The sequence below is a fragment of the Sorex fumeus genome, unplaced genomic scaffold (genome assembly GCF_029834395.1).
Source record: "Sorex fumeus unplaced genomic scaffold, SorFum_2.1 ptg000007l, whole genome shotgun sequence".
Taxonomy (NCBI): domain Eukaryota; kingdom Metazoa; phylum Chordata; class Mammalia; order Eulipotyphla; family Soricidae; genus Sorex; species Sorex fumeus.
In genome coordinates, this window is record NW_026606064.1 from 5,360,333 (window position 1) to 5,382,001 (window position 21,669).

Sequence of the window (21,669 nt, forward strand, 5' to 3'; positions counted from 1 at the left end):
ATGGAAGCTTTGTTAAAATGAAAGAACAGAAGAAAAATTCTTGCTGAGATCTATTTCTATAAGTATAATAATTCTAAAAATATAATGAGTACTAAGTGTATTCCAGTATAAGTAGAAGAAATAAGATCTTCCGTATAAGGATTTAAAAATATGCTGCAATGGCAGAGACAATGGAGACAAAGTAGCTGACAGAATAACCCTAATTGGTGTTACACATTTATAGCGCCAGGAACTTAGTGATGCAAACCCAAGAGAATATCATTTAGTATGGCTCTAGAGACCACACTGAACAATTATATATGATAATAGATTATTTAATTTTTGGAGTATGTACCTTCTTTTAAATACTAGAAAACATTTTCTTCTTGAAATAATATTCATTAATCTTTTTTGTCAAATGTTAAATGAATGCCAATTATTTCAAATATAGATACCTGTGAAGCACAGAACTTTCGAAAGAAAAAAGCATATGGAAGCTAAAATAGAAATAAGATTTGTCTTAAATTATATTGTGTATTTTTACATAGAGATATATCAATCTATAATTGGATATAAAGTTACATAACTAGTTCTCAAACCTTTGTTGTTTTTCATGTTCTTTCTCATTTAGTATTGTGTGGTGAAGTTAATTTTCTTTTTTTTTTTAAAAAAAGTTTATTGAAGCGCAATGATTTACAAAGTTATTAAGTATTGATTTTTAGGCATTCAATGTTCCAGCACCAATTCCACTGCCAGTCTCAACTTCCCTTCACCAGTGTCTGTCCCCAGGTACCTTTCCCATGTCCCCATCTGTCTCCTTGGCAGGAATATTTTTAATTTGGTTGTACTAGTTTGAATCTCTTGTTCCCAGTATTATTGTTTTTGTGATTCAGATATATAGCTATACCACTTCTCTACACCACTGATGTAAAAAAGACGCTTTAATTCTGCCCCCTGTTACTTCCATTCTGCTTCTGAGATGGTATCTTTTTTTTTATTTTAATGAGTCATCCTGAGATACAGTTACAGACTTACAAATTTTCGTGATTACATTTTAATTGAACAATGTTTGAATAGCCATCCCTCCACCAGTGCCCTCTGTCCACCACCAATGTTCCCAGTGTCCCTCCCACCACCCCCACTCCTTTCCATGCCCTGCCTCTGTGGCAGACACATTCCCTCTTACTCTCTCTCTCTCCTTTTGGGTGTTATGGTTTGCAATATAGGCACTAAGCTGCCATCATGTTTGGCCCATAGTCTACATTCAGCATGCATCTAACAGCCTGAGTGATCCCATCAACCATCATTTACTTGGTGGTCTCTTCTCCATTCCACCTGCCTTTTCCCTCAACACATGAGATCAGCATCCAAGTTTTTGGGCCATCCTCCTGGCACATATCTCTACTATCCTTAGGTGTTATTCTCCTATTATGTTACTTCGTATTTCACAAATGGGTGGAGTCATTCTGTGTCTATCTTATTGTTGTTTTGATTATATTTTGCTAGTAATATGTGATGATGAACATTTTTCATATGCCTGTTGGGCATCCGTCAATCTTTCTCAGAGAAATGTCTGTTCATTTTGTATGTTAAATTTTATAGATTTTTTGAATTTCTTTTTCTTTTTTTTTTTTTTTGAGTACCACTTTTCCTTTAGAAGTTTCCAAGGGGTGGCTAGCTCTCAAGTAGAGCTCTAAAGAAAATAGAAGAGTAGGAGTTTCATTTGACAGGTTTTTAAATGTAGCTACGTTTTGTTGTCACAGTAATGTTTACTTTGTTGTGCTGGTATCTTGAAATATCAAGACTTTAGAACCCAGATGTATATATCAAGCTGGAAGCAGCTAAAAAAACAATCAAGAATTTGGAGAGATGCTGCTAAAAACAGTAGTAAAATATAGACCAAAATGTCTCATGAACAAAGACGAAAGAATCCACTTCTAAATTTTTCTGATGATTTATCTATTTTTACTATATAAATAGCTCTAATCCTTTTATGGAATAGCCCTCAAGAAGATAAGAATCACCTGCAGGGTTTCCAGATCAACTGATAACTCCTTGAGACACTTTTTATCACCAAATGTAAACCTTTATAAAACTGAAGAGCAAGCAAATAGAAATATCTAAATGATAAAAAGATATTTATTGTTATGATAGACAAATATCACAATTACATGTATATGGTATAAATGCATGTATAGGATATAAAATGATGAAAATAAAACAATAAACTTAGGTTAATAAGCATTTATTTTGTTTATGTCTAAGTAATAAGTATTGATGAATATGTATCAATAATAAGTGCTTTCACATGAGAAATAAAATACATGAGAAATCTATAATGGTATGTTACATATCCCAAAATTATTGATCTTTTCTTCCTACACTTTCATATTTTAAAATCTACCCATTTGAAAGGTTGATCTTTTTTTATTAGACACTCTCAAACCATTATTAGTAATAAAAATGGAATTGATGATAATTGTATAATAGTAATATCATTTCTTCTCATTATAATTAAAATAGAAGAATATATACATAATGCAGGGCAGGTACCATAGCACAGTGGGTAAGGCACTGCCTTGCACGCAGCAGACCCAGGTTCAATTTTTCTGTCCCTCTCGGAGAGCCCAGCCAGCTACTGAGAGTATCCCACCCGCACAGCAGAGCCTGGCAAGCTCCCCGTGGCATATTTAATATGCCAAAGGCAGTACCAACAAGTCTCACAATGGAGATGTTACTGGTACCCACTCTAGCAAATTGATGAACAATGGGACAACAGTGCTACAGTGTTATACATAACCCAATATAAAAAATATTTCATATACCTAAACTCCACAAATATATTTTTCCAAAAATTATGGTAATATTTTTAATTAGCTATACTACTAATATAGGCATGATAAAAAGTCATAGATCACATACTTGAAATTTTCTTAAAATTTAAATTAAATTAGAGCAGAAGAGATATTTATTAAGTTAAAATTAATGTTTAAAATATATTTTAAGTGATAGCATAACTAGTAGGCTCTTGGCTGCCATGCAGTCAACTCAGTTTCAATCCCCTAAATATAAATAAATACATAAATAAGTATACAGAGAGAGAGACAGACAGACAGACAGACAGAGAGAGAGAGAGAGAGACAGAGAGAGAAAGAGAGAGAGAGATGGGGGTGTTGATCTGGGAATGTCATACAGAAGTACATAACTCTATTCAACCAATCCCAGTTCAAACACGGAACTAACTGCTCCCCAAGCATTATGGCATGTGACATTGGAAACCCCAAAGTAAAGTGAGAATTGACAGTGTGGTACTTGACACCGCAGATCCTAATTTTCACTGAACCATTCTTTGGCCCTAGTGGTGAACTACATTATACTTTTAATAGTAAATAGTTGCTTATAGTAAACCTAAAAATTACTGAAAAATTTATACAAACAAGTAACAGTCATGGAATACCTATTTGTATAAGCGCCGTAGCATTGTCCTCCTGTTGTTTATGGATTTGTTTGAGCGGGCACAAGTAACGTCTCCATTGTGAGACTTGTTACTGTTTTTGGCATCTCGAATACCCAAAGGGGAACTTTCCAGGCTCTGCTGTGCGGGTGGGATACTCTCAGTACCTGGCCAGGCTCTCAGAGAGGGATGAAGGAATTGAACCCGGGTCGGCCACATGAAGACCTACCTGCTGTGCTATCGCTCTAACTCACCAATTTGTACAGATAATCATTTTACTAACAATAAAAGTGAAAAAATTCCATCTTGAAACTATTATAATCTATCTTTGGTAGATTCTGAGTCGATGTCCTTACTTCTACATAGACCACAGTTCTTTTCAAACTTCAATATTCTATAAGAGGGAGAAAACTGTCACACTTGGAGTTCAGGCTTTACCACATGATGTGATTTGATTCACAAAAAACTAGCATATGAGACCTTAAGATTATATAAAATATGACTGGATTTTGGACATATTTTTCTGGGCCTTAACATTCAACTCAAATTATTAGACAAATAATCCAAGGAAGATGGCATGCAGATGAACTTGCATATAAAGATTAATTGAGGGGGCTGGAGAGATAGCACAGCGGGTAGGGCGTTTGCCTTGCATGCAGTCGACCTGCGTTCAATTCCCAGCACCCCGTATGATCCCCTGAGCACCGCCATATGATCCAAAAAGCAAAAAAAAAAAAAAAAGATTGATACAGCATGATCTTGAATATGAAGTTACTAGTTGTTGTAAAATAAATAAAGCAAAAGGACATTGATCAAAAGAATATTGTCATGCATATTATCAGAGTTAAAATTTGATACCAAATAATGCCTGCTCTTATATATTTGTCAATATACTTGTTCTCACATTACAGTGTACTAAAAAAGCTGGGCAAAAGGTATTAAGAACTAATAATTAAAATAAATATAAAAATCTCATTATTTCTAATAGTATAATTTGGTAACAAATAATAAGTCCAAATCAGTTTAAAAATTAGAAACTGACATGCCAAGAATGAGTTATAATATGTACTAGAATGTATAATTAAAATATTTATATTAGACTATGCTAGTGATCATAAATTTTTTATATTGTATTCTGATATTTATCAGAGAACTAAGTCTGATTTCCCTGTGTGACTCTGGGCCCTGCAGGTACCAACTGTTTGATTAATTCAATATTAAATTTGCAAGATATTTCATTTAGAATTTAATCTAACTTTGTGAAATTATATTTAGAATAATATGTTTAATCTTTTTATATAGTCTGCTTTTATAATAATGAGTAAAATTCTTCATAGAAAAAGTACTGTTATATTATATATGAAACGAATATACTTTTACTTCAAATATCTTAAGTGGAAATTTGACCTGGGTATTACATAGAAATAAAAATTTTTATGCTACAATTTTAATTAATATCTTAGTTTTACAATTGTGAGCTTTATCAACTAATATGAATAATGTTATGTTCTTAATTAAAAAATCGTCCTTAAAGCATATTAGAAGGAAAATAGAGGGAAAAATGGGAAACATATAGAGCAAAGTAAAAGAATTGCACAGCCTCAACTGACATTTCAATGATTCCAGAATTTGAACAAACTTAATCACTGAATCACTTAACATCCCGTTAGTCATCGATTTGCTCGAGCGGGTGCCAGTAACGTCTCCATTTGTCCCTGTCGCGTGCTAGTGTAGCCCAATGGCATCTGTTCGCTCTGGGATCATGAAGAGTCTCAAACCGATCGTTCATGATCTTCACGAAGAAGTCTGACCATCTGGTAGGTGGGCGGCCACCCAGTCTTTTGACATCCCGTGGAATCCAGTCAGTAACAGCTCTAGTCCAGCGGTCGTCTTTAAATCTCATTACGTGACCAGACCATCTGATTTTTGACACCTTGGCAAATGAGACAGCGTCCCTGATTCTTGATCGTCGACGGATGTCGGAACTCCGGATTTTTTTTCTCATTTGAGTGAACCGTAATATTCCAAGCATAGCTCTTTCTATTCTTCTTTGGGAGACCTGAATAGCATTCTCATCCTGTTTGCATAGGGCCCAGGTCTCTGAAGCATATGTTAATGCAGGAAGAAGAGTGGAATCAAAGAGATGTGCCCAGAGACGAAGGTTCTTCATCCTCTTCGCTATTTCTTCGACACTCTTGAAGGCATTCCAAGCTGCTCTCTTCCTCCTGCGCAGCTCGCGTGCCAGGTCATTTGTCATGTTGACTTCTCGACCTAGGTACACATAGCTGTTGCATTCGGAGATGGTCATTCCGTTGAGAGCGAATGGGGCATCAGGAACGAGGCTGTTTCTCATAAACATTGTCTTCGTAAGATTCAGCTGTAGTCCTACCTTTCCACACTCACGGTCAAAGTCGGCCAGCATTTGTGCCGCTTGGCTGATGTTTGGTGTTATTAAAACAATGTCATAAGCAAAGAGGATGACAAACTTGAAATATTTTAAACTTACATTAAAAAAGGCCCTCCCATTGATCGTCGATTTGCTTGAGTGGACCCAGTAATGTCTCCAGTGGAGACTTTGTTGTTACTGTGTTTGGCATATCGAATACTCTTGGTAGTTTGCCGGGCTCTCCGAGAGGGGCGGAGGAATCAAACTTGGGTCGGCCATGTTGGCCGCTTGTAAGGCGAACGCCCTACAGCTGTGCTATCACTCCAGGCAGGATAGCTTACATTAGTAGACATTAAAATGGACAGCTATTAGAATGTCATTTAAATAATTACAATATTCTAGTCAATTTTGACATATAATAACTACAACCAATACTTTCTAGAAAAAGTAATTCCATATCTAGCTCTATATTTTATCACCATATAATTTAACACAAAATAATTTCCGAACTGTTTCTTTCACATCTTTGTTTCTAAGACTGTAGATCAGTGGGTTGAGCATGGGGATAACCACTGTATAAAACACAGAGCCCACCTTGACCATCAGCCATGAATTTTTGGAGTTAGGAACACAGTAGAGAAAGAGGATGGTCCCATGGAAGACAGTAATAGCGGTGAGATGGGAGGCACAAGTGGAGAAGGCTTTCTTCCTCCCCCCTGTAGAAGGCATCTTCATAACTGTGATAAAAATGAAAGCATAGGAAGTAAGAATGACGATCAGAGTGCTTATTTCATTGAAGGTAGCAAGGACATTGAGGAGCAGGTGACTCATGTAGGGGTCAGAATAAGAGACAGAGGCAATGGCAGCGTGTTCACAAAGAAAGTTGTTTATGACATTCTTTCCTCTGTATGTTGAATCCAGTAGAAAGTAGCTAAGAGTGATGGAACAAACTAAACCCCAAGAGTATGATGCACCCACAAACATGGCACAAAGCTTATGGGACATCACAGTTGTGTACTGTAGAGGTTTACAAACAGCCACAAATCGGTCATAAGCCATCACAGCCAACATGTATGATTCTGTTACCACAAGGGAACATTGAAAGAAGAATTGAGTGACACATTCTGCAAACGTGATGGTTCTGTCTTCAACAACCAAGTTTTCAAGTAGTTTGGGTGTTACGACTGTAGAGTAACAGAAATCAACAAAAGATAAGTGGCTGAGGAAATAGTACATTGGGATATGAAGTTTGGGATTGATCTTGATCACCAAGATCATACCCAGGTTTCCTACAACAGTGATAATGTAAATTATTAAGAATAATAGGAATAGAGGCATCTGGATTACAGGATATTCTGAAAATCCCAGGAGAATGAAAGTGGCTTCAGCACTCTGGTTTTCTGGGATCCTGTAAAAAACAAAAGCAAGTTTTTTGAGTAAACAGACACACAGCATCATCCACAAAACATTAGTTAAAATAAGGAAAAATTTGTGAGTAATGATATAAAGATATCTGTGTTCATATATATCTTGCCTAAAAACTATATTCTACTACAATCAGAATTTTAAAGTATCAGGGGACTTTCTATGAAAAGATCAATTTAAAAGAAATTTGAGAAAATAACACAGGTAGAACTTATCAATGTGTATTTAAAATGATCCACCACAGGATTTGCATAGATACTTATTTTACCAAGAACAAGCAATCAAAACTTATGTATCTATGTGTGGTTAAAAATTTTGAATTGAAGATAAGGTACACACTTTTGACAATTTTGCACAGCCACGCTGGTTTAACTATGACTACTTACACTTGAAAATTAAACAGTGTCCTAAAGTTTATCTAAGTTTGTTTTTTAAGAGTTCATATATCTATATCTAAATTTTCTTTCCCAAAGAAGCCATAGGTTATTTTTAATTGTATCTTAATATTTCTGCTTAGTAGAATTATTCTTGTCAATAATAACTTTTAATCTAAAAATAAAATTACAAACAATGCCATTTATCAGTATATTGTAATACTATTTATATAGCCTAACTCTAACTTAATTACAATGGGAAACAGATTCCTGAGGTATTTATTGTGATTTAAAAAAAATATATCAGTTGTGTTTGTTTTGCTTGCAGTGTAGGTTTCAAACAAACATAGATTACATCACTTTCATATGTCATATTTTTGACTTCTTTATTGCTTTGTTCATATTACCTCAGCTTGGCCCATTCCTCATGGTCATGATGCTTTGTTAATTATAACATAATCAATGGTTATGTTCTCTCCAATTTTCATCACAGCCACAATCATACTTACTTTACTTATTTGTTTTCATTTACCATACGTTTTGTTTTCTTCTGCAAATCCAATTCACAAGAAGAAGGTATACTAGAATATAGTGAGCATTCAATAATCAAAATACTTTTTCAACACATAAATATATGAATGTGATTTTCACCACATAATAAATATATCTTTTAATTTATCTCAATTATACATAAAGTCCATGGGTTCTCTAAAAGGCAAGCACAACCAAGAATAGTTTAAGTTTATAGAATGACTTTGAATGCTACCAAGGGGACCAGCACCAAGATTGGAGGATCGGAGATGTCAGTGGAAACTTGCTCTCCCTGAGAGGGATGAAGAAATGAAAGTTGACTATACACTTCCCGTTTAATGACTAATCATCTATGTCTTCATAAGAAACCTTCACAAAAGGCTACAATGATGAACATTGGCAAAGTATCCTCCAGTTAAGTGAGGGATGCACCAAAAGAATATGTGGAAGTAAATGCTTTCCTTTTTCATAACTCCCATCTGACCATTCTACTTTATGTCCATTAATTAAAAAATATACCCCAGAATTAAAACTGCTTCTTGAGTTTTGAACACTCTCCAGCCAATCAATGTAGACCAAAAAGGCATTACTTACAACCTCTTCTCTATAGCCAGTTTAACAAAAGTACAGATAAAACTGTGGTCTTGTAATTGATATCTGTCATTGGGATGTATATGGCTCCAGAGAGCAGCTCAATGGATATGAACAGTTAATGAGTAAAATCCTATAAATTTTTCATATAAAATGTGACAGAATTAAGTAGAACTGTGTGATTCCTGCTGTCTTCAAAGAGCTGTGTTATTATGGAAAATTTTTTTCCAACATACTGGATTTGCATTCAATACCCCAAAGAAAGAGTAAGTGAATGAATTATAATGATTATAATGATTTCTAATTATACACTTAAGTAAAAATAACAATAAAGTTCTAGGTGAACTTGTTAAATAAGAAATACATTATAGATGTGTCTATAATCTCTCGTCTGATTATAGACACAATATGAAAGAAATAATAATCCTGAAATCTCTTGAGACTGAAGAAACTTGAATTAACCTAAAATAAGATCTCTAGGGTAAAAAATAATGATCAATAGTAAAATTTGTAAATTCCCTGTGTTTCTGTCAAAGTGTCTCAAGTGCATTTTTCCACTACTTTGTACAATTATTTTCTCAGCTACTTCCTGATAGCTTACTGAAACCTTGGATACATTAAGAAGTAAAGAAAGATCATTGCATAGAAAATTCTATAAAAAAATTTTGGCTTTATTACTGGTTGTAATTAAGCACTCTGTCGTTTCCACACTGGAAACTGAGCTGGAGTGATAACACAGCAGGTAGGGTGTTCACCTTGTACACAGCCGACCCGGGTTCGATTATTCCTCCACCCGTCTCGGAGAACCTAGCAATCTACCGAGAGTATCTTGCCCAATGGCAAAGCCTGGCAATCTCCCTGTGACGTATTCAATATGCCAAAAAAAAAAAAAAACAGTAACAAGAAGTCTTACAATTTGTTGTGAGATGTTACTGGTTCCCACTCAAGCAAATCAATGAATAATGGGAGGACAGTGCTACAGTAATTTCGAATCAGTTATGACTTTTCTCCAAAACAGCGGTAGGGCATTTGCCTTGCACGCAGCCAGCACGGCCGAGCCGGGTTTGATTCTTCTGCCCCTCTCGGAGAGCCTTGCAAGCTACTGAGAGTATCTTGCCCGCACAGCAAAGCTTGGCAAGCACCCCTGATGTATTGAATATGCGATACACAGTAACAACAAACCTCAAAATGGAGATGTTACTTACTGGACCTGCTTGAGCAAATTGATGAACAATGGGAGGACAGTGTTCGTTTGTTGTTTGTTTTCCCAATTGCCCCCAAAAACTTTAGGAATGAAATTTTTATCATATACATATCTCTTGTATAATTTTCAAACAGTCTATTTGATTTTGTAGAATTATTGTGACAATATGTGAGCAGTCATGGACTGAGAAGGAAGTGATTGGCTTAAGAATAATTACAATTGTTGAAATTTGTTTAAGTATTCTGACCTTCACTTTGTTTACACATGTATATCTGTTCTTTCACTCCCCCTCTAGAAAAATGACATAAATGTGGTATAAATAGAGAAGATCAGGTCAATGTTCACAGTTTTCTCTTGAGCTCATGAGTTGATAACTGTGTTCACTTGTATGAGATTATAAATTTCTATGAACACCTTTCTCAAATTTTCAGTGACACCTGTCATATTATTTTTCTTCCATAGCCACCATGTTCCCCCAGAATCATGAGTCATTTGAGAAACCATCATTTGTAAAGTACATTTTTATTATCAATGATGTTTTGTTCTATAATTATTCTGCAGTATATAATTATTCATGCCATTACTATGCATTACAGCTAATAGTATGACATAATTTTTGTCCATTGACAGTTTTGCATAATGTGATCCAGTAAAACCTGAAAACATTCCGTTATATTCAAAAGCCATAGACTTTATGAATAATCCAATAATTCCAAAGATATATTTATTATGTAGTGAAAGACACTTTCACATACTAATGCATTAAATAGGTATTTTGATCACTGAATTCTCACTGTATCCTAGTATACCTTGTTCTTGTGGATTGGACTTTGTAGAAGAAACTTCAGAGGCTACATATGAGCACATTGTAGATCAGGAATCAAATATTTCCAGTAAACTGATCTAAGTAGGGATGAGGGAGTTAGATAATAGTCATTTGAGTTTTGCGAAGTTTCCTGGAACATGGGAGGGAATATGATATCTTTCTTAACTGTGTATATTAAAAATTGAATGTACTTACCTAACTTCAGGATAATTTGACTTATTCATTTATGGAAAGTTCTTTGCAAATTTTGACTTTGTAATTCCTGATGATCATTTAGCTTCCTTATGTGATAATAGTAAATTTTTAATTATTATTAGGAAATTATATATTAAATAGATAAATTAAAATAAATTTGTTTTTTTCATTTAAAATATAACCACAGAGATGTTCACAAAGAAGGAAATGTTAAAGTTGAGTCTAACACCACACAGTGTTATATATATGTACAAACAGGGCCTTGGGGAAGTTCACTCTGGAGAATATTATTGGAGTAGTGTTGCCCATGATTACAAATAGACCATTAGATGAAACAAGGTCCTCCCTGATTTTTTAATTATCTTGAACATTCACTAATGAACAATCACTAATGATTAACCATAAAAGTTAATCCATTAAACTTTTATTTTCAAATGCCTGTTAAAAATAGAAACATATAGAAGAAAATTCAACCACATGAGCATGATCTTTAATTTATTCAGAAAATTAACTGAATGCATACTCAAATTTTCAGTCTCTATATCAACTTTTTAAAAATTTTTACATTGAAACATCAACCACATAAATAGCATATAATTTTTAAATATCTTACAACAGGTGTCAGCAATCTTTTGTGCAATTAAAAAATAAGAATGTGCTTCTCTTAGGCTATGTGGATCATATAATCTCAGTTTTAACCAACACATTTTGTAGAGAGCAAATGAAAATCACCATTAGAAATACATAAGTTAATAGGCATGACTCTATTCAAGTCAAGTTTTATTTATAAAATTTTAGTATAGCATTGGAGAGCCAGTATAGGGGTAAAGGCCTTGACTTTGCATGTGACTGACCTTGGTTCAATTTTTGACAGCACATATGTTTCTCAGAGACTTCCAGAAGTGGTCCTTGAGCATAGAGCGAGGAGTAAGCCAAAAACACAATACCTAATAAGGTATGCTACTCCCACCCAGATAAGAAAGATAAAGAAAGTAAATATGCTTTGAGAGCAGTCAAAATATAAATATTTTAGTTATGTAAGTTTCAACATTTTTATAGATTATTGGGTGAACATTAGTTTATTCCAAATGTGAATTCCAATAATTATTGTGTTATTAAATATAGGAGGAAAAACAAAAACAATTTAAAATGCAAAATACAAGTTTTGACGTCAATATTGTGAGCAAGCTTGTTATATTTTCTTTTGATTTTTACGATATGTTGAGTGCCTTAAGTATTCCTTTCAATAGATCTGATAAAATAGTAATGTCTAAGATCACTTGATCACTTGACATCCATTTACAAATCAATTTGCTCAAGCGGGCGCCAGTAACACCTCCATTTGTCCCTGCTGCATGCTAGTGTAGCCCAATGGTGTCTGCTAGTTCTAGGAACATGAACAGCCTCAATCCAATTGCTCAGGTTCTTGACGAAAAAGTCTGACCATCTCATAGGTGGGCAGTCATGCGATCTTTTGACGTCCCGTGGAATCAAGTCAGTAATGGCTAGAGCTGACAGTCCAGCTGTCATCTCCAAATGTCATTACGTGTCCCAGACCATCTGATTTTCAATGCCTTGGCAAACAAGAAAGTGTCCCTGATTCTCTACCATCGACGGAGGCAGGAAATCCGGATTCTTTCTGTAATTTGAGTCAAGTGTGATACTCCAAGCACAGCTCCTTCGATTCCTCTTTGGGAGACCCAAAGAGCATTCTCATCCTGTTTTCATAGGGCCTAGGTCTCTGAAGGCATATGTTAATGCAGGAAGAACAGTGAAATTGAAGAGATGTGTCTGGAACCGGAGGTTCTTCATCCTCATAGCTATTTCTTCAACGCTCTTGAAGGCATTCCAAGCTGCTCTCTTCTTCCTGCACAACTCAAGTGCCAGGTCACTCATTATGTTGATTTCTCAATCTAGGTACACATAGCTGTTGCATTTGGAGATGTTTGTTCTGTTTAGACTGAATAGAATGTTAGGAACGAGACCCTTTCTCATAAATATTATCTTCGTGAGATTCAGCTGCAGTCCAACCTTTCCACACTCACAGTCGAAGTTGGCCAGTATTTGTGCCGCTTGGCTAAGTGTTTGGTGTTATTAGAACTATGTCATCAGTGAAGAGAAGGTGGTGTAGTTGCCAAATGTCTATCTTCACTCCCATTCCTTCCCATTCCAGTCATTGCATGATGTTCTCGAGGGTGGCACTGAAGACTTCTGGTGAAATGGTATCACCCTGCAGAACCGCTCTCTTGACATGGATGATCACTTCCCTTTAGAACCGTGAGATCCTGGTAGTGAATCTATAATACAGCTTATGGAGGATTCTGATGTATTGAGTTTGAATGCCCTATTTGGCTTGGGCTTCGATTACCAATTCAGTCTCATGTCTCATGTCCCACCAATCTCCTGGAGGCCTCTTTGTCTAGGACTTCAATGACTGCTTCAGTTTCAACAGAATCAAAGGCTTTCTTTAAATCAACAAACGTTTGACAGAGTGGCATCTTGAACTCTTGCAAAACCTCAGTTAATTTGTTGACCATGTGGATATGGTCGATCATGTTGAATCTTTTTCATAATCCGGCTTGCTTGCATGGTTGTCTTTCATCTACTGTTCTGCCTATTCTATTCAGGATGACTCAAGTGAACAACTTGTAGATAATGGACAACAGGCATATCTGGTGATAGTTGCCAATGTCGTGGGTGTCTCCTTTCTACAACAGAATGATCCTGCAGGTTTTCCATTGGGATGGAACCTTGAATTCAGACAGGTAGTGTGTGAAGAGCCAAGCCAGTGTGTTGATGAGTACTGGCAGTAGATTCTTCAGATGTTTGGGTCTGATCTTGTCTGAACCAGGTGTTGTGCGCTTCTTTAGTGATGAAATGGCTTGTTGGATTTCGGAAGGGAGAACTTTGGGAGCTACATATCTATCTTGCAGAATTTGGTATATGGTCAAATAGACGTGGCTATCAAAGAGATCCAGATAAAAGTCATAGTTAGTCTTCTCCATTTCCTTCTGGAAGATGTGATAGATCCATCAGGGAGAGCAGTCATCTTAATCTTCTAGTTGGCGAAGGATGGATAAGCATTGCAAATACTTTCCCCAGCTTCTGCCACATTGGCCAACACTGCTGCTCTTCTCTCTTTTAGGTCTTCCTATATGGTTTCTTTGCACAGATCTGTGAGCTCGGATGTTGGCTTGTGATTGCCTGAGGCACACACCAAACCACGTGGGTGAATGAGCTTGAGAGCTTCCATAGACAGGCTGTCTGTTTGTGGCTTTCCCACTCTCAGCATTCCTCGTGCAGTCCTGGAGGTGCTGAACCAGTCGATCATATTCCTCATCAATGTTGTCAACAACGGCATCTTCCCACATTGCTGCAATAGTGCTAAAGAGCTCCCAGTTGGCTCCCTTTGGCAGCCTAGTTCAGCCCTGAGATTTTATCAGCCTCTCCTTGCTCATCCTTCTTAATATTAGTATTAATTAATATAAAACATATCAATATATGTTTTATATTAATTAAAACAAATTAAAAAATTAACTAATAGGGCTGGAGCGATAGCACAGCGGTAGGGCATTTGCCTTGCATGCAGCCAACATGGCCGGCCTGAGTTTGATTCCTCTGCCCCTCTCGGAGAGCCCGGCAAGCTACCGAGAACATCTCATCCACACAGCAAGCCTGGCAAGCTCCCCGTGATGTATTCAATATGCCAAACACAGTAACAAGTGTCATGATGGAGATGTTACTGGGCCTGCTCGAGCAAAATCGATGAACAATGGGAGGACTGTAATAATACATATAGATCAATAATTAAAATAAAATGAATATAAAATTCTCGACATTTTTTGTGTATAGCATAATTTGGTTACAAATGATAAATCCAACTCAGTTTTAAAATAAGAAACTGGCATGCCAAAAATGAATTAAAATATATGCTGGTATATATGATAAAAATATTTTTATTGGAAAAGTTAATTATAATAAATTTTCTGTATAATATTCTGATAACTTATCAGAGAACTAAGTGAGATTTCTCTGCGTGGTTATTGGCTCTTAGTCTTTGAATAAATCAATATAAAATATGTAAGATGGTTCTTTTAGAATTTTACCTAATTTTGTGAAATTTATAATATTACAATCAAAATTTTACATTGTCTATTTTTTATATTGGTCACACTTCCTCCCGTTATTCATCGATTTGCTAGAACGGGCCCAGTAACATCTCCATTTTGAGAATTGTTGTTACTGTGTTTGGCATATTGAAAGTTTTGCTGAGTGGCCGAGATACTCTCAGTAGCTTGCCAGGCTCTCCAAGAGGAGCAGAGGAATCGAACCCAGCTCGGCAGGGCTGGCTGCACACAAGGCAAATGCACTACCGCTGTGCTATTGCTCCAGCCAATGAATAAAATTTTTCATTATAAGAAGCACTGTTTATATTATATATGAAATACATATAAATTTATTACAAATATATTGAATAAAATTGTGATCACATATCACATGGAGATAGATGTTAACAGAAAAATTCTTGTTGCAAATTTCCATTATGATCTTATTTTAGTAATTATGAACTTTATCATTACTCATATGAATAATGTCATTTTATTAAATAAAAAATAGTCATATAGAGAACGTATTAGGAGAAAACGACAGGGAAAATGGGAAATATATAGAGCAAAATAAAAGAATTGCACACCCTAAGTTGAAATGTGGATGATTCCAGAACTTGAATGAAACTAAAAATTTTTAAACTTATATTACTAAACATTAAAGTGGACATGGATTGGAATGTAACCTAAGTAATTACAATATTCAAGGCAATTTTGATATCTAATAACTAAAACACTTTTTAGAGAAAGTATTGTATATTTTGCATTATATTTTATCACCTTATAATTTAATACAAAAAATTTCCTGTTATTTCACATCTTTATTTCTAAGACAATAGATAAGTGGGTTGAGCATGGGAATAAACACTGTGTAAAAGACACAGCCCACCTTTAATATTAGCCATGAATTTTTGGAGTTAGGAACACAGTAGAGAAACAGGAGGGTCCCATGGAAGATGGTAACAGCAGTGAGGTGGGAGGCACACGTGGTGAAGGTTTTCTTTCTCCCTGCTGTAGAAGGCATCTTCATGACTGTGATAAAAATGAAAGCATAGGAAGTAAGAACTATGATCAGGATCCTCACTTCATTGAAGTTAGGAGGGACTTTGAGGAGCAAGTGATTTATGTAGGGGTCAGAATAAGAGACAGAGATAATGGCAGTATGTTCACAAAAAAAGTTGTTTATGACATTCTTTCCTCTGTATGATGAATCCAGTAGAAAGTAGCAAAGAGTGGTGGAACAAACTATACTCCAAGAGTATTATGCATCCACCAACATGGCACAAAGCTTATGGGACATCACAGTCATGTACTGTAGAAGTTTACAAATGGCCACAAATCGGTCATAGGCCATCACAGCCAACAAGAACACTTCTATAACCAAAAGGCAACAATGAAAGAAGAATTGAGTGAGACATTCTGCAAACATGATGGTTTTTGTCTTCCACAACCAAGTTTTCTAGTAATTTTGGCATAACGACCATAGAGTAACAGAAATCAACAAAAGATAAGTGGCTGAGGAAATAGTACATTGGGATATGGAGTTTGGAATTGATCTTGATCACCAAGATCATACCCAGGCTCCCTACTACATTGATGATGTAAATTATTAAGAATATCAGGAACAGAGGCATCTGGATTACAGGATATTCTGAAAATCCCAAAAGAATGAATGTGGCTTCAGCACTCTGGTTTTCTGAGATCCTGTAAATAACAGAGCCAAATTTATTTGGAAAACTGACACATAACAACATCCAGAATAAGTATGTTAAGATGAGGAAAGATTGGTGAGTAGTGATTTAAAGATATTTGTGTATAGGGAATATCTTGTCTAAAAACTATAATCTTCTACAATCACAATTATAAAATATTGGGACTTTCTATAAAAAGATCAATTTAAAAGAAATTTGAGAAAAGGCATAGGTAAGTCTTATCAACAATATTTAAAATGATCCACCACAGGATTTTCAGAGACACTTTTTTTTAATCAATAACAGACAATCAAAATTTTGTATCTGTGTGTGGTAAAAATCTTGAATTGAAGATAAGGCACACACTTTTGACAATATCTGTGCAGCCTCAAAAATTTAACTCTGACTACTTCCACTTGGAAACAGTGGCACAAAGTTTATCTAAATTTGTTTTTTAAGAGTTAGTATATCTATATCTAAATTTTCTTTCTTGAAAAAACCATGTTATTTTTTTATTTTATCTTTATAGTTCTGCTTAGAAGAGTTATCATGGGAATAATAACTTTTAAGTTAATGATTAAATTACAAATAATGTCCTTTATCAGTATATTGTAATACTGTTTATAAAGTAAAGTAAAAAGTAAAGGCCCTCCTGTTGATCATCAATTTGCTCGAGCAGGCCCAGTAACGTCTCCATTGGAGACTTTGTTGTTACTGTGTCTGGCATATCGAATACTCTCTGTAGCTTGCCGGGCTCTCTGAGAGGGGCGGAGGAATCAAACTCGGGTCGGCCATGTTGGCTGCGTGCAAGGCAGACGCCCTACCCGCTGTGCTATCGCTCCAGCCCAATACTGTTTATATGCCATATAAAAACAGTTTATATAAATATCTTAATATAAGCAGTACAATATTGCACTTATACATATAAAAGTATTTTATATATAGTTTATGAACAGTATTATGTATGTAATATTGGTTATGTGTTATAAATAAGCTTAATTATAACATGCCCGGGCTGGAGCCATAGTACAGTGGGTAGGGCATTTGCCTTACATGCAGCCAACATGGCCAACCTGAGTTTGAATCCTCCGCCCCTCTCGGTGAGCCAGGCAAGCTACTGAGAGCATCTTACCCGCACAGCAGTCTGGCAAGCTACTCGTGATGTATTCGATATGCCAAACACAGTAACAAGTTTCAAAATGTTATTGTGCCCACTCGAGCAAAGTTGATGAGCAACAGGAGGATAGTGACAGTGACAGTGATTATATGTTTAATATTTAATTTGCTGGAGACTAGTACCACTGCACCATTAAATGTTCAACATAACTTCTTCTAACTTAATTAAGGTGGGAAACAGATTCCTGAGGTATTTATTGTGATTTTTTAAAAAAAATATAAATTCTTTTTTGTTTTGCTTTACAGAGTAGATTTCAAACAAACATAATTATATATGACTTTCATTTGGTATACTCTTGACTTCTTTGTTGCTTCATTCACATTATCTCTACATGACTCATTCCACATGGCAATAACTCTTTATTAATTGCAACACTACCAATGAGTATGATCTTACCAATATGGCATTTTCATACACAGTAATAATAATAATACCTATATCACTTATTTGTTCTCATTTACAATTCCAGATTTCTGTTTTCTTCTGCAAAGTCCAATTACAAAACAAAGGTATACTAGAATATAGTGTGTGTTCAATGATCAAAATATCTGTAAAATACATAAATATGTTAATGTGACACTACACAATAAATATATTTCTAAATTTATCTTGATTATTCATAAAGACTGTGGTTCCCCTAATGGTAAACACTAACAAGAATAGTTCAAGTTTATTGAGTGACTTTGAATCTTACCAAGGAAACCAGTACTGAGATCAGAGGATCAGAATTGTCAGTGGAAACTTGTTCTCCCTTAGAGGGAAGAAGAAATGAAGGTTGACTACGTACTTCAGGTTTAATGATAAGTGCTCTATGTGACCTTCATAGAATATAACAAGGATGATCATTAAGAAAGTATCCTCCAAGATAGTAAAACTGGGTGGAAGTTCTGAATCCTTTCCCCAGAGATAATGCCTATCTGATTATTTCTACATTATATTCATAAATTAAAAACTATACTTCAGAATGCAAAGTGCTTCTTGAGTTTTGACCACACTCTAGCAGACCAGTATAGAATCAAATTCATTCTCTACAGCTAGTTTGACAAATGTACAGAAAAAAAAACTATGGTCTTGCAACTGTATCTGAAATGGGGATATATTTGGCTCCAGATAGCATTCTAATGGATCTGAGCAGTTAATGAGTAAACTCCTATAAAATGTCGATATAAAATGAGTCAGAATTAAGTAGATCTTTATGATTTCTGTTGTCCGCAAAGAGTTTCACTATTAAAGGAAGTCTTCCACTTGACATACTGGAATTGGGTGCAAGTCTCCAATTAAATAATATGTAAATGAGTGAATTTTAATTTTATGTTTGAGTGAAAATGACCATAAAAGTATCTAGATAAACTTGTTAAGTCAGAAAACATACATACACCTTTAGAGAGACAAAACAAATAACAATCCTGAAATCTCTTGGGACTGGAAACCCTAAATTACCCTAAAATAATGTCTCTAGGGTAAAAAATAATGATCAATATTATAATTTGTAAATTCCCTGTTTCTGTCAAAAAGTCTCAAGTGCATTTTTATACCATTATATACAATTATTCTCTAAGCTACTTCTTGATTGCTTACTGAAATCTTGGATGCAATAAGAAAAAGAGGAAGATCATTACACATAAAATGCTACAAAATTATTGGATTAATTACTAGCTTTAATTAAGCACTAGTAGTTTCCACTCAGTTATGACTTTTTTTCCCAGAAAAACATGCAAAGCTACTATGGACTCGACTCATAAACATAACTACATCATCAATATATACCTACCCTTTACTTCTTGCTCTTTTCTAATTCTTTTATTTGGTAGTTTCCTGTGTTCTTCTATCACAATTATTATATAATTTTTAGTGCATTCACAATTGCACCCAAAACTTTACTAATGAAATTTTTATCAATATCCATAGAACTTTTGTATTTTTCAAAAAGGCTATTTGATTCTATAGGATTATTGTGGCAATATCTGAGCAGTCACAGACTGAGAGGGAAATCATTAGCTTAAGGATAAATACAATTGTTGAAATTTGTTCAAGTATTCTGACCTCCACTTGCTTACACAGGTATATCTGTTCTTGCACTCCACCTCTAGAAAAATGACATAACTCTAATATAAGTACAGAAGATCAGGTCAATGTTCACAGTTTTCTCTTGAGCTTCCAGAAGTTGATATCTGTGCTCACTTATATGAGATCATAAATTTCTATGAACACCTTTCTCAGATTTTCAGTGACGTCTGTCACATTATTTTCCTCTCATACGCACAATGTATACCCCAAAACATAGTGATTTGTGAAACCACAATTTGTAAAGTACATTTTTATCATCAATGATTATTTGTTCTATAATTATTCTGAGGAATACTCTGCAGAACAGCAAATATTATGACATAATTTTTGTCCATAGACAATTTAGCATAACGTGATCAAGAAAAACCTGAAAGCATTCAGTTATATTCAAAACCCGTAGAATTTATGAAAAATCAAGATAAATCCAAAGACATATTATTATGTAATGAAACTCATATTCACATACTAGTGTATTGAATAGGTATTTTGACCACTGAATGCTCTAGTATACCTTCAACTTGTGAATTGGACTTCGTAGAAGAAAATGCAGAGGCTACATATGAACATGTTGTAAGATCGGGAATCAAATATTTCCAGCAAACGGAACTAAGTAGGGATGAGAGAGCATAGTTATATGAGTTTTTCAAAGTTTGCTGGAACATGATATCCTTCTTAAGTGACTATAATAAAATTGGAGCGATAGCACAGAGGTAGGGCGTTTACCTTGCACGCAGCCAACATGGCTGACCCGAGTTCGATTCCTCCACCCCTCTCGGAGAGCCTGGCAAGCTACCGAGAGTATCTCGCCCACACAGCAGAGCCTGGCAAGCTCCCCGTGACGTATTTGATATGCCAGACACAGTAACAACAAAGTCTCCAATGGAGATGTTACTGGGCCCGCTCAAGCAAATCGATGAACAACGGGAGGGCCTTTACTTTTACTTATCTAACTTCAGGATAATTTGACTTATTCATTTATGGAAAATTCTTAGCTAAAATTATTGACTTTGGTAATACTGCTGACCATTTAGCTTCTTTGTGAGATAATAGTCACTTGATCACTTGACTTCCGTTTAATCATAGATTTGCTCGAGCGGGTAACGTCTGCATTTGTCCCTGCCACGTGCTAGTATAGCCCAATGGCATCTGTTCGTTCTAGGAACACAAAGAGCCTCAAACCAATCGTTCAGGATCTTGATGCAGAAGTCTGACCATCTGGTAGGTGGGCAGCCATGCGGTCTTTTGACGTCCTGTGGAATCCAGTCGGTAATGGCTCTAGTCCAGTGGTCGTCTCCAAATCTCATTACGTGTCCAGCCCATCTGACTTTTGACATCTTAGCCAACGAGACAGTATCCCTGATTCTTGATTGTCGATGGAGGTCAGAACACCAGATTATTTCTCTCATTTGAGTGAAACGTGAAATTCCAAGATTAGCTCTTTTGATTTCTCATCCTGTTTGCGTAGGGCCCAGGTCTCTGAGGCATATGTTAATGCAAGAAGAACAGTGGAATCAAAGAGATGTGCCTGGAGCCAGAGGTTCTTTGTCCTCTTAGCTATTTCTTCGATGCTCTTGAAAGCATTCCAAGCTGCTCTCTTCGTCCTGTGCAACTCAGATGCCAGGTCATTCATCATGTTGAGTTCTTGACCTAGGTACACATAACT

General features: G+C 35.5%; 1 protein-coding gene and 1 pseudogene across 1 annotated transcript; both read right to left on the reverse strand.

Moving 5' to 3' along the window:
• Positions 1-6,284: 6,284 nt before the first annotated feature.
• On the reverse strand, positions 6,285-7,821 carry LOC130042513 (olfactory receptor 5D13-like). The gene is made up of 2 exons (XM_056134700.1): positions 7,814-7,821; positions 6,285-7,227 (listed from the first exon to the last, which is right to left on the reverse strand). The coding sequence occupies exons 1-2, from the start codon at positions 7,819-7,821 to the stop codon at positions 6,285-6,287; spliced, it is 951 nt and encodes a 316-aa protein (XP_055990675.1).
• Positions 7,822-15,879: 8,058 nt separating this feature from the next.
• Positions 15,880-16,825, reverse strand: LOC130042524 (olfactory receptor 5D13-like; annotated as a pseudogene).
• Positions 16,826-21,669: the final 4,844 nt, after the last annotated feature.